Below are 15,733 nucleotides of genomic sequence, written 5' to 3'. Positions count from 1 at the left end.
TTTCATTCGAATCAGAGCTTTGGTTGGAGCGTTTTTTTCTTTCTTTCTTTCTTTCTTTCCAATTAAATCTTCCTGTCGCACAGCGACATAGAAGTTCTACCGTATTCACAGAATAAAATACACGTATAATAGATACACCGCATGTCGACACTGGTCGATATTATCGTAAAAGTTTTTTTTTTTTTCAACACTCAGAACCTTTTTCTTAAGAGCTTCACGTTTAAACATTATATCTGTTAAGCTCATTCTTTCTCTGAATAAGTATTTTTTTTAGTTTTTCTTCACACGAGAAACGATATAATAGGTCTCGTTCGATCGCTCTAAACAGTTGCATTGATCCGGCTTACTTCTACTTACATGATACAATTATTGTTTTTTTTCTTTATCCGCGAATGCAACGAATTAGGTAAACACGAAGTCTCACGATCCAATTCGACCGAATTACAGATACCTGTTTGTTTCTGCACCGGATGTTTCTTTACAAGCGAAATACTTTTCAGCGATGATAAAGGATGCAGAAGCAATGGAGAAAGATAGCGATATGAACATGTATCCCATTTTTCGTCGTAGCTTTGATCGAATCCAATTATACAGATATTCCTATAAAACATGCAATTTGAATTATTTCAAGCCGAAACAGGATTCATGTTTGTACGAATTTTTCCCATTATTTCGGAGCACCTCCTCCGCTTCTGAAATGAAGTTCACTTGTCAAAAAACACCCGGAGCGGTTTGTTTTAATCCTTCTCACGTAATCTCATCGACTAACTACATAAATTATTAAAATTTTCATAAATAATAAAACGTTCTGCGCAGTACGCTAAGTAATAATAATCTGACTACTATTCGTTCACTCGTAACAGATTGTATTTTTTCCTTTTACAAAGAACAGATGAAATCGGCCTCCCTGTTGGTGGAATTTCGTGTTTGCCAAATCAGAAAATGTAAAGCGAACTCAGTCTTTGGTTGGAGCGATCAAACCGTTGAAGATTTTTATTCGACGTTCTGTCCGACTCTCACGTTTTTTCTTACTCTCTTTTTTTGTGTTTTATTTTGTTGTAAAGTGGCTATTGGGTCAATATGTTTAACATTAATAAATTTTATATAAAAATCCATGTACCACTATATTTCGTTTAAAGCGTTCCAACTAAAATAAACAAATGGTTTTTACAAGTACATTCTTGGAAATTTCGGTTTCCGCGCAACGTCGCTCGTCCTTCTCAAAATCATATGCGGCGGAAGAGCGTGTGTATTATGTGTTATATGTCTCTCTCTCTCTCTCTCTCTCTCTCTCTCTCTCTCTCTCTCTCTCTCTCTCTCTCTCTCTCTCTCTCTCTCCCCCTCTCTCTCTCTCTCTCTGCACGATGCAAATCAAGTCGACAAGTAAAACGAAATCAACGTGTCTAAATAAAAACGGTCCCGCGAGATCGAAACATTAGAAAAACAGAGAAAGACTCGACGAGAACAGAACAAATTGTGTGGCTTCGCGCTCGACAGTGAATTTGAGAATAACGAGAGAAACAATCAGATATCTAAAGTATGTACAAATGTGTCAGAAATTAGATTTCACAAAAGAATTTCATATAATATACAGGCGAGTGAAGTTCTTAACAAAATAATAAGTCCTATCCAGGATAAAATTTTTCTTTATTACTCCTCCTCTAAAATCGTCCCGAATTCATAAAGTTTTTTTTTTGTTTCATTACACATCGCTGTGCGGCTACCACAACAACATTAATTACAGTTACTTCTTTTTATTTTTCCGTTAATTACCTAAAAGTAAGAGATACAATAAGCGTAATTATTTTTATATGTACAATATATCTTTTTTTGTTTGTTTCTTATTATGATTTCATGAAGTCTCCCTAGAATTTGCAACATTTGCACCATTTTACGTTTTTTCCTTTTTCTTCTTGTGTTATCTCTTTCTCTCTCGTTCTTTCTTTCTTTCTTTTCTTTCCTTCTCGTTCGCTCTCTTGATCTCGCGTTACGGCTCGCGAAATAACATACTTATTGCATGCTTCAACTAAATCTCTTTCTCTCTCTTGCTCACTCTCTCTCACTCTTTCTTTCTCTCTTTCGCTGTGCCTCAAACTCGGAAAATCAACGACTATCCGATAAACTCTGCCACGGCAGTTTGCAATATGTCAATTAAATTAGAAACCTTTGTGTCCGAACAGTAAAGATATCATATCTTGATCAGTGCCTATGGATTTTTCAAAAATGTTTATGCCATGAGGAACGAATGATGTATCTCTTTTTAAAAAACGACAATACAAATTCGTGACAGAGACATTGAATTTCATCGGTTCTATCGATGCGTCTCGAAACATCTTTTCGCTTCTATCACACGGCAATATGAAAATGATTGTGCTAAAGAGAAGAAACCGTTCTCCATGTTTTGCGATAAACCTGTTGATCCTCTGTGTTACTCCGTTTCAATTTCGAATGAAAAATGTACACTGGATATTGTCGATTTCCATGGTAAAACACACGTAGTCTCTGCACACGCTTGTTACGCTTCTCTCCACGTTGCACACACATGTTCACGGTCATTTTAACGTTGGAAAGGGAGACAATATACAATTATTGTAGAAAGACTAAGAGGAAGAGAATAAACGCGCCGCGCGCAAAAACGCCGCGCTGCTTTCAGTAACTATGCGCAATGTCGGTCTCGTCTCTTCTAGAGGTAATCAAAATTTCATCGACAGAAAATTATGTAGCGAAGCGTATGGGCTATGTATGTGTCGGAGTGTGTATGTGTTTGTGTGTATCAGTGCTGGTACACTTTAATCTCAGTTTCCACGTAGCTGTACCAGTAGATCGTAAAAATCTATTCGGCTATGATAAATCATAAGATGCGTCAGCAACGGAACGAATCTTGATCCTTCGCTTTTTTTCTCTATCTTCCGAAAACAGCATTCTCATAATTTCGAAGCTTACAAACGCAATCTCGACTATCGCTCTCTAACGTTTACAGAATTTTCCCAATGATTTGCTTTTCCCACTTGTAACGTGTAAATCGAAATATCTTGTACATCTTCCGAACAGCATTTCTCATAATTCTGAAGCTGAAACGCTATCTCGCCTATTGTTCTAACGTTTGTACAATTCGCCCGATGGTTATCTTTTTCTCTTGTAACGTGTTTCATACAAATAAAAATGTTTCAAGTCCTTTCTACAGAAGTACCGTGGTTGGAACTTTGCTGAGAAATATTTAAAAAAAAGAGAGAACCAACATTATATTGCAGCAAATGAATTTTCTTGTTTTTTTGTTTTTGTGGACAGCCAATTAGTTGAACAATAGTTCCTCCGTTTATATATATTATGGAAAATAAATCCATTGGTAATCTTTACTTCCATAGCTCGCAATTACTAAAGTGAAAGACATCGGAATTCTTCCACATTCCTTGTGAACGTTTACAAAATCCTAACGTAGTCTCGCGTCGCGATATATTCGAATTTGTTTCATGGTTACAAGCTTCCCAAACGCAACATTAGGATCTCGAATTTGATATGCTGGCGTCGCATATACACGAGGGATGATTCGATACATGTTGAATAGCAGAGAAATGCATGGATCAGCGATCAATGAAACAATTTAAACAATTCGGTTATTTAATCGAGTAACTTTAATGCTAATTCAAGGATAATTATTGTTAACAATAGTTTTTCATTATTTCACAGCCTGGAAGCCTTCAACGTATTACTACCTCGTAAAGAATTAAACTGAATAATATCTTATCGTTATTTAGAACCGAATCTATGTACAGTATTGAAATAATTAGACGAATTCACGATAAATCTGAATCACTCTATTCTGCGTTCACTGAAATGAGCAATTATATAAATTGTAATTGTTTAAAGGTATCTATAAAAGATTTACTATACAGAGTTTCTCGTAGGAAGATGCTGCTATTCTTTGACGTGCATCGTTTTCTTTCTTTAAATAACATTTACAATCATAAACGCACACATAAAAGCATCACTTCCGAAAATGTCGATTTCACGTATTGCAAAGAAGTAATATCGTTTAAAATGAACTTTTACAGAAATTCAAACGGGACCCTTTGAGTGCTCATTTTATTACTTGTTATATTCAGATCTTCCCGTATAGATCGTATGAAATTTCATTTTGTCAAATGTTCGCAAATAAAGGAGACACGTGTCGAGCGCAAATATCTCTGTGCAATGTTCTCGCAATAATAATAACGTAGTTAATGCTGTGTCTGAGAAAGCTTGTGTGGTACGATTGCAACAACTGCATCACAGATGTTTTTTGGGTAGTACTATTTGCATGTACGTATTAAAAGAAGAAAGAAAAAGAAGATAACTAAGGAGCCCTGTCCTATGGATTTGTCAAACGTAAAAGTTTTCGATATCGTCGTAGTTCCTGCACAAGTAATTTCCGTCGTAGTGAAACGTGAAAGAGAACACACTGGAAGCCAGGAGGAGCCAAGCAGGAACGCTAATTCGATGTAGGGCGTTTCAAAAAATAAATTGTCTCTTTCCTGTTCTTTCCTTTTTTGTTTGTTTGTAACCATTCCAGATGAAATACTGCGTTTTCATTGAGTAATTGCGGTTGTTCAATGAGCAAAGGAAATGATTGACTTAGAAAAGTGAATATTAGAGCACGATCCTCTCTCTTACATTTTTTGTTGTTTTCTCCATTTGAAAAATTAACTTGGTACTCTTGCAACGGAACCAATACTATCCCCTTGTTTATCTCGCCACAAACAGGCAACTGATCAGAGCATTTCTGCAATTGAATCTAGCCGTACCGCGTTTTCATATTTAACGAGCCCTTAGTACAATGTCCAGGCCCGATAATCAGGCAGACATAGGCAAGGTAAAAGTTAGAGAAGCCCCCAGTGACGTATTGGCGGCAACAGGGGTGCCAATAGCAGGCATCATGTCACTTCCATTGCTAATGAATTTGTTTTGTTTGCCCGTACAAGCTGCTGCTGCTGCGGCTTACCGTCACAAGCTGCAGTTTCCACTCCATCCACCTCCATATCCAAACTTTCACTACAATCAAACACGGAACTTTGGCTAACATACGATATTACAGGAGAATCTTAATTCTTTTCGACAATGCCGAATCTACTAATTTATACCGTGCCAGAGTAACCAGGGCTCTCACTATCCCGATATTCGAAAACTGGATTCTCCAAATACATTTTGGATATTCGGATTTCGAGTTATAACGAGTAGACTGCGAATGTTTATGCAATTTTCAATTTTTCGAGACAAATTTTAAGAAAGTGCTACCAAATAAAATTCTATTTTCATCGGTAATAGCTAGACTCCGGATCTCTGTACAAAGTAAAACGTTTGTGCATCAACCGCAAGTCACATAACACAACAAAGAAAAAATTGCTTTTCAAATTTTCTTGTTTACCTAAAAAATTTGCTGCGACGTATTCGATGTTCACGACGGAACGCATAAAATCCGCAGCCTGGTTGTAACGTGAAATAAAAACGTGTCCACTCACCTATTACTATTAAGCGTAATTTCCCCGGACGTTGGGATTTGTTGCGCCTGACTTTGCGTTTGTTGTTGCTGCCTCGCGAGACTCGCCAATTTGCTCTGCGCGATCAAGCCAGGTAGCAGATTGGACGGCGGATGTTTTTGCGGCAGAACTATCGTCGATTGATTATTCACCATGTGGGTGCTATTCGAAATGTTGTTAGAGTTATTTATATGAGGCAACGGTCCATTCTGATGGCCATTGCCGAAGTTTGTTAACGTTCCACTACTTGTGGTACTCGCACTGAACACTCTGACCCCAGCACTACCACTGCCGCAGTTACCGCCATTCCTATTATTCGCCGGACTAGTCAAAGACTTTGATAGAATAGAGGCGGTACTGCTATTGTTTGGCAATTGTCTGTGTTGCTTAGTTTGGTGATTCGACTGCGTCTCGGTAGCAGTGCTGGCGCATTGCGTGGACACTGTACTGGACGACATTGCTGGTTGGTTGTTGGTCGTACACGAGAATGACGACGGGACCGTAGAACAACTTGTAGAAGTATTTACAACACTAGAACCACTACCACTGCACTGAGGCCGACCCTGCTGTGACGCAGGCTGTGCAAAATGATTGCTAGGTAGCGGAGTCACAATGAAATGCGAACTGCCCAGCTCGTCTGTCCGCGAGTCGCTAGAGTTATTGTCCGACAGTCCACTAACACACGCACTACCGGTGATGTTCGCTATGGCAAGGTCGAAGTCCGACAGAGCGTCGACCGAGAAGTAATCCGCGATGTTAAACTCGGACGTGAAAGGTAGCTCGTCTCCCGCACGCTCAGGCTCCACTTCCACGCAGATCGACGTTGCTTCCGGTGGGAATGGGTACGGAAGCGGCTTCGTTTGCGACAAAGTTGGCTCCACATCCGAGTCCGTATCACTACTTTCTTCGCTTGGACTATGCACTGGCACGGGTGGAGTCTTTGGTCGGAAGTGTAACCTGTTACGGAAGTAATGCGCGTTAGTAAATCGTTGCCATTCCAGTAAATAATTTGATCGAATCTCTTGTTCAACATACCACTCTTTTTTGACTGGAGTTGCGGATGCGGCAGTTGTATCGGAATCCACTGGTTCTCGCTTCGGCTGATGTATCGTGAAGTCTAACGACGACCACATATCATCCATATCGGTAGAACAACGGTCCAATATTACTCTACAATCGTGTAACACCAAATTCGATTACCGTGGCATGGCATTTGAATATGTGAACGTGAATACGTAAACGCCGGTTGTGTTTTCGTACCTGCCACCCCGACCAATTCGTCGCCGTGCGAAACCGATACACCTTGGTACCGGTTTGCTGATACTGGTCAGTGAAAACCTATACTTCTTATCGGCCAAACCTCCCTCGTTTTTATCACACCAAGGCCAATTTCCAAATCCACCCAATACAGGCTGCAAAAATGAAAGTTCTGTACTCACGATCCCGAAGAAATGAACTTCGATCGTGATGAAGATTTCAAACGAAATCCATTAAATATATATATGTTGTCGATATTCTTTAAATCGAAACAAAATTCTATTTCATTGTTATCGATATATAGCCATTAGAGACTATATAAGCATACAATAAATAGAAACATTCTTCTTCTTCTGAGAAACTACGAACGACAAAGAAGTTCTAATCACTGCAATCATAAAGTAGATTGTAGCTGAAGGGGCTAAGACTATTTCCACAGTATCAGAAGAATCGTGACGATTGTCATCGACATCCACGATGACACGCGTGTAACAGCGGAAAAAGTTTTGGTAGAATCAAACTGCACAAGATCAACCTCACTCACTGGTAAATAAGTGCTATTTCTATTCCGTCGAAAAGCGAATTGACCCTCGTCAGCGGTGTCTTCGTCATCACGATCGGAGGGAACCGAGGGCTGAGAATGTGAATGAGATGGAAGCGGACTATCCTCGTCTGAGCTCAATAGCAGGTCCAGCCCGCTCCCGAGAACACCAGGTCGACTTCCTCGACCGCCTCCGCTACCTGTTCCACCACGTACACCATTGTCGTCCAAGCTTCCGCCTCTGTTGTCAGTTTTATGTTTCCGTTTCTTGTACTGTCTTTTTTCTTTTCTTGGTACTACTTCATCCTGCTCGAGACAACGTACGGATTAGTATTAAACGAACGTGTAACATTTTACAAGCGAAAATATACTACGGTTATCGAATGTCCCGGGTCGGTCCGAACAGTCCTGGATTTATAACTACGTCCGGGGCCGTGTCCGAGATTTTTAAACGATTTATAATTTCATTTATGGAAGTGTAACAAGGAAAAAATAACATGAAATGAATGTTTTACAAACTATCCTGGATTATCTAGACTAAAATTGTACGATACTCACTTTACAAACTTTGTTTGCCCAATTTTGATGAACACCGAACTGATTTGTAAACAGTGGAGCAAAAGCTGGCCTCGGTGTCTTCAGCGCCGATACTTCCGCCAATATTTGCCCGTTAAAGTCTTGTGCTTGGTATCTGTAAACATTTTTCAGTTGCATCAGTGTTCAAATACAATTTTCGTAAGGGAGAGAAAGATAAATTTCTCATACCTTTTCTCATAGACTTCGATTGTAAGATGTAAGTGTTCCCGTTTGGTCTTCTCTCTTCGTTTTACCATCTCGAGAAGAGTTACTGCTCTACTAAGATCCCTACGAAGTTTCAGCATTTTTTCATAACTAGTTTCGTCGTTCTTGCGATTTTTACGTGTTTGCATTTTTTCTGTTCTACGTCTAAACGCTAAATAAGGATTATTTGCAGCCGAACCAAACCGATGCTCTGTTTTCACTGTTAATAGAAGTGGGTGTTGCTGTAACAAATCAAACAAAGAACTGTTAACACGATGCTTAACGAATCACGAACATCGTCGTGTGATAATTGAAATTTATATAAATATAGTTTCAAAACTGTAAACAGCGATATTTACTACAACAATTTTACTGTCATTCGAAATACGATGCTGGACGCTTACTGTCTTAAGACGTTTATTCAGCCAGTAATCAAAAACAGCAATAATTAAATCGTCGTCTTCTTTCAGAAGTGCTTTAGCTTCGTTAAGGGTGACAACAGTTTGCCCAGAACTTTTCTCCAACCGATCCATCATTTCTTCGAATTGAAGAGGAGTTAAGTCCATTTTACGGCTTTGTACTGCAACCCATTTTTCATCTTCCGAATCCATATCGTAATCCGGAATATCTTGTTCCATTGCAAATGCTTAAAACCAAGATGCATGCGATTATTCAGTCGAATGTTATATTTCAATATTCTTTCTAGTCTATTCGCTTACGTTGCATGTGTATAAGTTGACGAGGTAGCTTATAATCAGCTGGATATATTTTGTCATAAGCTTCCGCATCTGCCAAGTCGGTTACTTCGGGAGTAGGAATGATTAGACCCGTACATATTGCTCGTTGCAAGTGATGTTCCTTCGCAAACAATCAAAATAACATTAGACTTGGCGTTTCGCAAAATATTCTTGCCTTATGTTGTTACTAGACTGTGGATCTTTATGCAAAAGAAAAATTGTCTGTAACAATCTTCAAGTTTTAAAATTTTTCAATCAATTTTGCTATAAATGCATAAAGACCCGCAGTCTATTTATTACTCTCTTTTAACAAGTGAAACAATATATAAAATATAATATAATTCCAATATTTCAAGGCATAAAAATAATATTCCCCTAAAGTTTACGATCTAACGCAAATATATCGAGCGTATACCATTATTATATGTTTACAGCATACGAACGACTACGTTTAACTAATACAAATTTGTACCAAGCCTCAGAAACACATAAAAAACAGTAAACGCTGCTATAACAGTTGTTCCGCACAACATTTCAACGTTTCTGTTACTCCGAAAACCGATTGCCATTGTAGGCAATCATCATCGACAAAGAAACATGAACAATTGTTGTTCCCTAAGAACCTTCTACTCTCATGGAAGAATCATTCAACAAACAAAGTAGCACGCACAGTGATACACCACAAAAGCCACGGTGACATACGTTAAATAGAAAAACTTGAGATTGTCATTGCACCGAATAGCAACGTTGGAGTAACAATTTTCACTGTGCAATTGATGGGGAACGAGGCGGTGACAGCTGTCGATAACGTTTGTGACCGGTGCACCAATGTTCGAGGAACAAGAATCACAGTGAAAATCTAGTCGGCAATTACGTTTAACGTTGTAAATTATAAAATTTGTTCTCATAATAATGGTAAGCGGACTGCCATCTGCCGGTTGTTTACGAAGATGCGCCTGAGGGTAAGATGGCGGACGGGGAAAACATGCTGGAAGAAGTCCGAACAGTTCGACTTACACATTCCTCCTCCTTTTCCATGCCGCTGGGCATTTGGGGCACAGCACGGTTAATGGCCGAGTAATCTGGCAGATCCGGTAGTTCCTCGGCCATGTAAATCGGCATGGGCTTGGAAGCGTCCAGGGCGCGGGCCCTGAACGACAGCTTGCTCATCCTGAGGCGGCTGGCTCGCGTGTTGACAACCGAGTTGGCTGGTGTCGAACCGTGAGGCCAGTCGGGTCGGCTCGGGCCTCGGGCTTGCGGAACGTGAACCTGACTGGGCCTGGCTGGGGGCCCTGCGCCCGTAATACCCGGCACAGAGAGCGGTCAGGGCCTCATCGTTCTCCGGCCATCGCGCTGGAACACGGTCACTCAGTCACCAAACGAGATATATCACTTTGAAAACATGTTTGCGTGACACGGTCCCTGCTCAAAGCCATCATGGCCGACGCACAGCCATTTAACACGTTCAGCTCGAGCAGTTCTCCGATGCGACGTGCGCCGCGCGGGAATCGGCGAGCTACCGCCACCGGTCGACTCGTCGATGCTCATTGGTCAACAAGTTTCATCTCGAACGCAAGCCTAGTTCACACTGTCCTACAATCCTTTACCTTACCTTCCCTTTTCCGAAAATTGTACCGAGGACAATTGGACCGTCAGAGCTGGATAAAGTGTTTTAAACACTATTTGAATAAATGTAAAAGTCAAATTTTTGCAGAGAAAATATTCTTATTTTGATAATCTAGTCAATATGTATATAATATTTTCGAACTTGATTTTCTCGCGAACGAGGCGTTAAGCGAATAAAATTTTTCCATATTTTTTATTCATCTTCTCATATAGAACTTCACACACATTTATTTTTAATTCTTTACTATTTGAAATAGTATTCTACCTATATAGCTCTGATGATATGCTCTCCATCCAAGCTTTGCTGTACAGTTCCGAAAAGCATGAACAAATTAAAGCACTTCCGAAAAGAAACCTCATTTTTGTTACAAATGTTTCAATAAAATTCATCGTAACCCTTTCAACAATATCATGCGAATTGTAAGGTATTTTTAAATTTACTACTGTCGCCGCCTATATAAATAGTGAGTTTAGTGACCGTTCACAGGTACAAGCATATGGTTTTATTCAATCATTATTTTGAAAAAATCATTGAATTTTTTTGCTCGACACTATATTATATAAAATGTCCGTGAAAATCGCGAATATTCGAAAGTTGAAAAAACAATAATGGTAATTGAAATTTTGAAATTGTTTTGAATGAAAAAAGCGCGGTAATTTCGACTGACAATCATTTCCGTTTTATCTGTGGTTTGATAAAAATAATTCTGTTAAAAAAATGGAATAGCAGAAATGAATTTGTAACTTGTTATTGTCACGAAATAAACAAGTTACGTTTGTTTTCATGGTATTGATACTTTGCGCAAGCGTCGCATCATGCGAACACTTTGAATTTTCGATTTACTTGCACGAATAAAAATCTATATAAGCGCTATTCCGTCCATTTCAGCCAATTAAAGCTCTGGAATCAAAAGTAACCGAACAAAGTTTAAAGCAAAAGTAACAAATAGAAACTTGATATAATTACAAGTTGCGGTTTGTTCTTCTTATAGCGTTTTCATATGTTCAAATGAAACGATATCCTTGGAACAAGAACAATATGAACAAAGCGTAACCGAACGATGGAAACACGAACAATAAATTAAATGACATGGCGTAAATAAGGATGTTATAGTCGTGGGGAAGAATTTTTCAACTCTGTTATCAAGATGAAAAATTTAGGTTATATGTAACGGTGGAAACGCATCGAGGCTGACACGGTGTGAAATTCCGGTTGGAAGTGAACGTAGTACAACGAAACAAGCATTGTTTCTTGTATTTGACTGTGATTATTTATTGCGTGGAGGCTAGATCATATTCCCGCGTCTCGACATGGCGCATACCATTGCGATTTTATCCGTGATACCTAGGTTATCTTACCATCTTCGCATGCAACTTCCAAACTTAACGATATTTGATGTCGCGCCAGGTATTATTTTTGACATACACTTTCTCTCATGCCCGTAGAGCGTGAATTCCATCGGCCCACGAGAGTTTTCGCAGTGAGCACGTGTTGAAACGCACTAACACTACGACCCCTTGTACACTGAATTTGCGCATTTCGCCGTGTACAGTTTGGCGGAAAAACCCACCCCGTTCAAATATTTGGCGCATATTTCAAACAGATCCTCCGACAAATGATTCACGGCCTAATTTTAAAGAATTCTCGCAGCGAACAATTTATTTGCGCGACTCTTTATTTTGTCGTATTTAGTGGACATTCTTAAAAATCGCATAACTTTTTTCAAATTGGTCCAAAGGACGAATTTTTAAAAAATGTTAGACCGACTAGTTTGCTAGAGAATGAGTAAACAAAAAATATTTTTAGATTGCAATTGGTAGGAATTGTAAAAGATTTGAAAAATTATGTTTTTTCTTCGTAACTTGTATGCATAAAGAAAGTTTCATCTAAATCGGTCAACATTGTAACGAGCTACATACGTTTAAAATGTTTGTAGCTCAATGCAACATTAACCGATTTCCTACCGAAATCTACGAAACGCATTTTTTAAATTATCGTTACAGGCTCAGATAAAAAAAGTTGAAAAAACATTCTTAAAACTTGTACACGACAATGCGTCTCTCCTAACTTGTCCATTATTGCAGATAAAGACGATACGTTGAAAAAATTGAAAGAGGCGGACATACTGGTGACCGAGTGCCGCTTTTTTGTACCATATATGGACAAATTGCCATCTTTGAAATGGGTACAAGCTACATCAGCTGGTGTTGAAAAATTAATGCCAAACTTGAAAAATAACAGTGTTAATTATACCGTTACCCGTTTCTCTGATCAATCGTTTGGCATGGCTATGGGAGAGTACGTGGTAGCTCATATTTTCAATTTCGAACGTGATCAGAGACAACAATACGAGAATCAAAGAAACAGTCAATGGGGAATAGATGGACAAATTTCGGACCACAGATTGATCTGTGATCTATCTGTGGGCATTTTAGGCTTGGGAAATATTGGAAAATCGAGTGAGTGATACTGTAATCCTCTTACAGTAATTATATAGGTCCTGTTTATTTTTGTAAACAGTTTTTCACTTGTTTGTTCAGTTGCAGAGAAATTAAAAGCTTTCGGGGCCACTGTGTGGGGCGTCACGAGGACACAACTTAAAGAAAAGTTAGACTATTTAGATGAACATAGAACAATTGAATGTTTACCTGAGGTGTTAAAACAATGTGATTACATTGTCAATGTTCTGCCATCCACGCCCAACACCTTGGGTCTATTAAATGGGAACATGCTAGAAAATTGCAAGGACCATGGTACCGTTTTCATCAATGTGGGTCGAGGCGGAATTATTAAAGAAGCTGACTTAGTAAACGCTATTCAGCAACAATGGATCTCGGGAGCAATACTGGACGTTCATGAAAAAGAACCACTGCCAAAAGATAGTAAATTATGGGCATTACCACAAGTAAATCTACGCTTTACATAGAATAGAAAATATATTATTAAACTAACTTAAATCAATTTCAATCAATACATCTTCATCCAGGTTACTATTTCGCCGCACATTTCTGGCGTAACTCGTCCTCAGGATGTCGCACGATTTTTCGCTAAGAACTACCAGAAATTCATCAATGGCGAAGACTTGTTAAACAGAGTAAACGTACATGAAGGCTATTAATTATATTCATCGATGAAACAATGATCAAATAAAAAAATTAAACATTTTCTTGCAATTTATAAAGCTTAACAAACATTAATATGAAAATTGTAGTTTGAATCGATGAAACATGATGATCAAACAAAAAAATAAACATTTTCTTACAAATTATAAAGCTTAACAACCATTAATATGAAGATGGTAGTTTGAATAATTTATTATATATATATATATATAGATATTGTTAGTGCCATAAACTATTCTTAGATAATAATTACTCTGTTTCTTGGTTGACTGGATTTTGACCCGGCTTTAGACCTCGTATACTGAGATCGTAAACTACTTCTTCTACTTTCCTGACGGAGTACTTTAAACCGTCGAAACGTTTTCTTAGCGTGTCGTTCTTCAAATTTAGAAGTCTAAAGCCTGCGTTCAATTCGTTTACGAATTTTGCTATTTCTATGGGTCTATTGTAGTCGCCATTTGTGACACTATTTACCGCGAACCGACTCTAAAAGAAAATACATGGAATAAATAGTTATTATAATCGTATTCTAAATCATACATACCAATTCTGTAGCCAACTGTAGCAAACCCATTAAGAAATTTTCTAGATCCAAGTGGAAACCATCTTCTTTGCTATTTTTAACTGTACACGCAATATCATTTTGAGTATAAAGAAACACCGATAAAAGTAATTGCAATTTGTTCGATCACATACTTCCCAACATGTCCGCGACAACTTCCTTAGTGACCAGAGCCTTAATTTCTAAATAAATTACTAACGAGGCTAGGAAACATAATTTTTGTGTGACAAAACGCCAATGGTCGTGAAATCTGTAATACTGGTCCTTTGGTACAACTTGTGCGAGCCTTGTGTAGTCCTTACGCACATCTTCGAATAATTCTCTGGCTGATGCACAGTATCGAGATACAACTGTGGAAAAATAATACGTGAATAATAATTGTTTGCTACGATGAAAGAACACATTAGGCCAGGGAGTTCCAACTTGTAGCTCATGAGTAGTTCCCGTGCCGCTATCAGATGCCTCAGAGGAGAACAAGTTGGAACTCTCTGGATTAGGCAAATATATACTTATGTTCTCTTCGACGTTATCGTCATTGTGAATGTTCTGTAGTATCATCAGAATGTCTCTGGAAGACTTTTCAAGATCTCTAACAATAATACGGATTTCCTTTGGCAAAAGAGAATTAAATTCATATCATTTCTTATATACAAACCCGATCAGTTAATTACGAAAACAATTACTATAATTTGAAAGTCACACTATAACCTAAAATATATACACACATTTCGAAGGTATTTGACAGAAAGTACTTTGATTTCGCATCATTTAAAATCGTAGTCAAAAGCGTTGATGTTTGCGAATGTTTATAATGAATTTGTGCTTTCTACGAAATCTGTATGAAAATTGTTTAACGATATTTTGGTACCTCAACATATTTATATGAAAAATATCAATCATAATAAATCATTGGTAAATAGTACTCACTTCGCGCAATTCTTCTTCGCTGTTCAAGTAATCTTGAAACGAATTAAACAGTTCCGCTATTCTTTCCGCCATAACGATTATAATTTTTCGTGGAACTAATTGAATACTAAACAATAACACGGTCCGTGAACAATAACAATTTATGCCACTGATGAGATCCGCGTTTTTCAGCGGCGTCAAAAGTGGGACCAGACCAGATGGATATCGAGGAACTAACAGGGATTTGAAATACCAACAGTGGTAACACAGTTTCGGGATAAGCTAAAATTTTGATTGAAATATTCAAAAATTTGAATATTGAATATTGAATGTAAGTGTTCGGTGAAAGAATGCCTGGTCTTGTAGTATTGTTCTTGGAGCACCGATTGGCAATTATTTAACGTGGAACTCGTGGAACGCAGAGACCTCCTTTTCTGTCCTCCTCCTCGTAACTGTCGCGAGAGGGAATGAGTTTGAAGAATTATTTGTTGATTTTCTATTGTTATGTACCACCCGCATGAATGTTTCCCATTCTTATTCATTCTTATTTCAAACATTGTGTTGAAGAAATCGTTAGTAACTCAAATCATGTTCATAGTTAGATTCCCGCTCTCTCTTCCCCCGAAGTTAGTATGGGCCATGGGCAGAGAATATCATCCTCTCTGGTATGGGTTCAATGGGTTACAGC

General features: G+C 38.4%; 3 protein-coding genes across 6 annotated transcripts; 1 reads left to right on the top strand and 2 right to left on the bottom strand.

Moving 5' to 3' along the window:
• Positions 1 to 1,259: 1,259 nt before the first annotated feature.
• Positions 1,260 to 11,955, bottom strand: E(pc) (Enhancer of Polycomb). Of its 2 annotated transcripts, XM_076436407.1 has the most exons (11): positions 11,814 to 11,955; positions 9,846 to 10,181; positions 8,811 to 8,949; positions 8,451 to 8,737; positions 8,077 to 8,333; positions 7,870 to 8,002; positions 7,315 to 7,617; positions 6,774 to 6,925; positions 6,549 to 6,683; positions 5,496 to 6,470; positions 1,260 to 5,028 (listed from the first exon to the last, which is right to left on the bottom strand). In XM_076436407.1, exons 2-11 carry the CDS (start codon positions 9,996 to 9,998, stop codon positions 4,911 to 4,913), a joined length of 2,652 nt encoding a protein of 883 aa, XP_076292522.1. In that variant the 5' UTR covers positions 9,999 to 10,181; positions 11,814 to 11,955; the 3' UTR covers positions 1,260 to 4,910. The 2 variants fall into 2 exon arrangements, with proteins under 2 accessions (XP_076292522.1, XP_076292523.1); XM_076436408.1 differs by lacking the exon at positions 11,814 to 11,955 and having other exon boundaries at positions 8,496 to 8,737; positions 9,846 to 10,278.
• LOC143214903 (glyoxylate/hydroxypyruvate reductase A) lies at positions 11,717 to 13,583 on the top strand. The gene is made up of 4 exons (XM_076436451.1): positions 11,717 to 11,862; positions 12,540 to 12,914; positions 12,996 to 13,360; positions 13,442 to 13,583. The coding sequence occupies exons 1-4, from the start codon at positions 11,766 to 11,768 to the stop codon at positions 13,571 to 13,573; spliced, it is 969 nt and encodes a 322-aa protein (XP_076292566.1). The 5' UTR covers positions 11,717 to 11,765; the 3' UTR covers positions 13,574 to 13,583.
• Positions 13,184 to 15,608, bottom strand: Trsn (translin). Of its 3 annotated transcripts, XM_076436474.1 has the most exons (8): positions 15,067 to 15,214; positions 14,865 to 14,974; positions 14,649 to 14,748; positions 14,274 to 14,489; positions 14,122 to 14,201; positions 13,831 to 14,063; positions 13,408 to 13,536; positions 13,184 to 13,324 (listed from the first exon to the last, which is right to left on the bottom strand). In XM_076436474.1, the coding sequence occupies exons 3-7, from the start codon at positions 14,695 to 14,697 to the stop codon at positions 13,524 to 13,526; spliced, it is 591 nt and encodes a 196-aa protein (XP_076292589.1). In that variant the 5' UTR covers positions 14,698 to 14,748; positions 14,865 to 14,974; positions 15,067 to 15,214; the 3' UTR covers positions 13,184 to 13,324; positions 13,408 to 13,523. The 3 variants fall into 3 exon arrangements, with proteins under 3 accessions (XP_076292589.1, XP_076292587.1, XP_076292588.1); XM_076436472.1 differs by lacking the exon at positions 14,865 to 14,974 and having other exon boundaries at positions 15,067 to 15,608; XM_076436473.1 differs by lacking the exons at positions 13,184 to 13,324; positions 13,408 to 13,536; positions 14,865 to 14,974 and having other exon boundaries at positions 13,804 to 14,063; positions 15,067 to 15,586.
• Between the last annotated feature and the right edge of the window lie 125 nt (positions 15,609 to 15,733).

Source organism: Lasioglossum baleicum, chromosome 13 (genome assembly GCF_051020765.1).
Source record: "Lasioglossum baleicum chromosome 13, iyLasBale1, whole genome shotgun sequence".
NCBI classification, from domain to species: Eukaryota; Metazoa; Arthropoda; class Insecta; order Hymenoptera; family Halictidae; genus Lasioglossum; species Lasioglossum baleicum.
The sequence above is the reverse complement of the archived record's forward strand: the minus strand, read 5'-3'. Positions and strand labels throughout refer to the sequence as shown.

Coding starts and splice junctions, on each gene's coding strand:
- Trsn (XM_076436472.1), bottom strand. CDS start 15,138: ATGGCGGAAAGAATAGCGGAACTGTTTAATTCGTTTCAAGATTACTTG. Junction 14,749..15,066: donor GCGAAGAAGAATTGCGCGAA/GTGAGTACTATT, acceptor CTTTTGCCAAAG/GAAATCCGTATTATTGTTAG. Junction 14,064..14,121: donor TACAGTTGGCTACAGAATTG/GTATGTATGATT, acceptor ATTTTCTTTTAG/AGTCGGTTCGCGGTAAATAG.
- LOC143214903 (XM_076436451.1), top strand. CDS start 11,766: ATGGCGCATACCATTGCGATTTTATCCGTGATACCTAGGTTATCTTAC. Junction 11,863..12,539: donor GATATTTGATGTCGCGCCAG/GTATTATTTTTG, acceptor CCATTATTGCAG/ATAAAGACGATACGTTGAAA. Junction 13,361..13,441: donor AATTATGGGCATTACCACAA/GTAAATCTACGC, acceptor ATCTTCATCCAG/GTTACTATTTCGCCGCACAT.